The sequence below is a fragment of the Amaranthus tricolor genome, chromosome 7, assembly GCF_026212465.1.
Source record: "Amaranthus tricolor cultivar Red isolate AtriRed21 chromosome 7, ASM2621246v1, whole genome shotgun sequence".
In the NCBI taxonomy this organism is placed as follows: domain Eukaryota; kingdom Viridiplantae; phylum Streptophyta; class Magnoliopsida; order Caryophyllales; family Amaranthaceae; genus Amaranthus; species Amaranthus tricolor.
Genome location: NC_080053.1, coordinates 24,327,819 through 24,331,260, shown reverse-complemented (window position 1 = coordinate 24,331,260; position 3,442 = coordinate 24,327,819). Strand labels below are relative to the sequence as shown.

At 38.6% G+C, this 3,442-nt stretch overlaps 1 protein-coding gene across 1 annotated transcript; it reads right to left on the bottom strand.

Annotated features, from left to right (window-relative positions):
• On the bottom strand, window positions 1–2,997 carry LOC130818631 (uncharacterized). Its single transcript, XM_057684793.1, has 3 exons — window positions 1,840–2,997; window positions 830–1,762; window positions 1–738 (listed from the first exon to the last, which is right to left on the bottom strand). The coding sequence occupies exons 2-3, from the start codon at window positions 959–961 to the stop codon at window positions 1–3; spliced, it is 870 nt and encodes a 289-aa protein (XP_057540776.1). The 5' UTR covers window positions 962–1,762; window positions 1,840–2,997.
• Between the last annotated feature and the right edge of the window lie 445 nt (window positions 2,998–3,442).

Here is a 3,442-nt window from a genome sequence, read left to right as displayed (position 1 = left end):
TTAATCTTCATCACTAAAATAGTCGTCGTTTTCAACATCTTCATCTTCGGATTGTTCGTCTTCTGACAATACAAGATCCACATCTTCTTCAGTATCTTCATCATTATCATGCACCTGTTGAACAAATTCGCCAGATGGATCAAGAAGCGGTGTTTGGGAAACATCTTCTTCAATTTCAATACGGTCCCTATTTTCTTCTTGGAAAGCAGCATTTTTGGATTCCTGTTCTACTTCTTTGTCAAATTTATTCTGTTTGACTTTATAAACCGCTCTCCAATCTTTTAAATTTTGTCTTGTACTCGGATATGGAAGATAATACACTTGACATGCTTGACTTGCCAACACAAACGGATCATATAAACGATACGAGCGACCTTGATGTATGTCAACTAACTTATATCGTTTATGAATATTTGTTCCGCGGCTATTCCCAGTAGTAGTTGGGTCATACCAATGACATTTGAACAACGTTACTCTTTTGATAGGTATCCCCGGGTACTCAACCTCTACGATTTCAAGCAATTGCCCGTAAAAATCTTCTTCGTCACGACTGTTGTCACCAGCTTTAACGCATACTCCACTATTGTCTGCTGAATTATTTGATGCATGACGTACGGTATGGAATCTATATCCGTTTGTGTAACATACATTGTAACTCTGAGCATGTTTTAGTGGTCCTTCAGCAATCTGCTTCAAAATGTCACTGTTCACTCGGTTATCGAATGATCCTTGTCCTGCCTGTCAGATAAATGGAAATAACTTTATGAATTTAATTAACGTAATACTAACATACATACATAATAAGTAATGTAATAGATGAACAACATACTGCAGTTCTGAAGGCATTAGTGAAATTCTCTTGCACAAACGCTTCAATCCTCTGACTTGACCAATTCGGTTGATGTCTTTGAATTGAACTTTTAAACTCAGATACAAATACATCCACCTCTAGACAGTTCATGAGCACGTATCTATGTGCAATCTCGTAATCTCTTTCATCCAAAATATATGCTACTCCTTTTCCATGAAATCTTATTGGATGACTGAAGATTGTGAATACACCAGTTACAATATTGTTGTAACTTCCATCGTCGTTCCTAGGAAGGTCTCTGACCTTGCATCGCACATGTGGCTCAAAATAATGGGAAACAAAATGCGATGCTTCCTCGGTTAAATATGCGTTGCATATCGACGCTTCAACATGAGCTTTATTTCTCACATTCAGTTTCAGATGTCTAAGGTAACTGTACGGAAAAATTAGTTCACCGGTAGAATAATGAAAAAATTAATTACATATGATTTATATACCTCTCAAATGGATACATCCATCTGTATTGGACCGGTCCTGCAATTCTAGCCTCATATGCCAAATGAATCGAAAGGTGTTCCATGCTATCAAAGAATGTGGGCGGAAAGATAGTCTCTAGTTTGCAGATGATAACCGGAATATCTGCTTCCATTTTCCTCAAATCCTCCACACATAGCTTTGTGGTAGTCAAACTTCTAAAATATAAGCTCAACTCCGTAAGCGCTTCCCAAACCTTCACCGTTAGCAATTCTCTGAATGCAATTGGAATTAAACGTTGCATGAAAACATGACAATCGTGACTTTTCATGCCAAACAATTGATGCTTGGCCATGTCAATATTCCTTGCCATATTGGAGACATAACCATCGGGAAATCTAATGCTCTTCAACCATTGAAGCAAGGCACGTATTTGTTGTTCATTTAATGTATAGGAAGCCTTAGAAATAGACGTACCTGTATATAATCAAAATAAGATGTTATATGAATTATTATTAATTATTAATTATATAAAGGTTTGAGTGTACACGTACCTATAGGATGCAATTCTGAACGTATACCAAGTTCACGCAGATCGTGTCTACCCTTGATGTGATCCTTTGTTTTACTTGGCACACACAACAAAGTGTTGAAAATGTTATCAAAAACATTTTTTTCTATGTGCATAACATCCAAATTATGGCGAATCGTGTTAGTTTTCCACTATGGCAAATCCCAGAATATGCTCCTCTTCTTCCATCCAGCAGAGTATTTACTAACCTCTTTATTATGCTCCGGTGCATTTTCTTCATTGACTTTCAAAAAACCAAACTGGTCCAATTCATCAAGCAATTCAAGTCCTGTCCGAATGATAGGTGGGTCTCTCTTCTCAACAATGCCTGCTCTGAAATTTGTTCTATTTCTCCTATGGGGATGACTTTTATCTAAAAACCTTCTATGACAGTCAAACCAACACACCTTCTTGCTATGCGTAAGGTAGAAAGCTTGGGAATCATCCATGCAGTAAGGGCAAGCATATCGGCCCGCAGTACTCCACCCGGACAACATCGAATAAGCCGGAAAGTCATTGATCGTCCACATTAAAGCTGCTCGTAATTGGAAATTCTCCCTTCTTGACACATCAAATGTACAAATACCCTCCTCCCACAACATATTCAACTCTCGTATTAGTGGTTGAAGATATAAGTCAATGTTATGCTTTGGATTACTCGGCCCAGGGACAATCACGGTCAAGAACATATACGGCTTCTTCATGCACATCCATGGCGGAAGATTGTATGGTGTTAAAATGACAGGCCACAATGAATACTGTTGACCCGAACTTCCAAATGGGTTAAAACCATCTGTACACAGACCAAGCCGCACGTTTCGAGTCTCCAATGCAAAGTCTGGATGAATGTCGTTAAATGTCAACCACGCTTCAGCATCGGACGGATGTATCATCTCTCCATCCTTAGTGCGGTGTTCTGCATGCCATCTCATATGCTTAGCTGTTGCCTCTGAAGCATACAATCTTTGTAATCTGGGCCTTAGGGGAAAATAATGAAATTGTTTCCGCGAAACCTTATCACCCTTACTGTTTCTTCTCCATCTAGAAGTTTCACAAATGTAACAGCAAGTTGCATTCGCATTATTCCCCCAATATATCAAACATCTGTTAGGACAACAATCTATCTTCTCAACAGGTAATCCAAGAGCAGCTATTTGTTTTTTCGTTTCGTAGAAGTTGTTTACCATCGTATTCTCTTCTGGTAACACTTCGTTGACAATACCACAAATATCGTCGTAACACCTCTCAGTGAGACGATGGTCTGTCTTCAAGTTTGTAAGTCGACCAATAATAGACATCTTCATGTGATTTTTACAACCTTCATACAGAGGACTATTTACAGAATTTAACATTTCAAAAAACTGTTGACACTGTGGGTTTGGATTTTCGTCAACGTGTACCGGTGGTTCATTATCTACTGACTCTACATTATACTGTGAGGGAAAAAAGTGATAGTAATTGCCTGGAAACACACTTGCTGCTGCATCATGCACCATCTGTGAGTATGGATTTGGATTGTTTGACGATTGCTCTCCGACTTCCGCTACAACATCAGATGTTGTTCTTATCTCTGTGTTCTAATGATA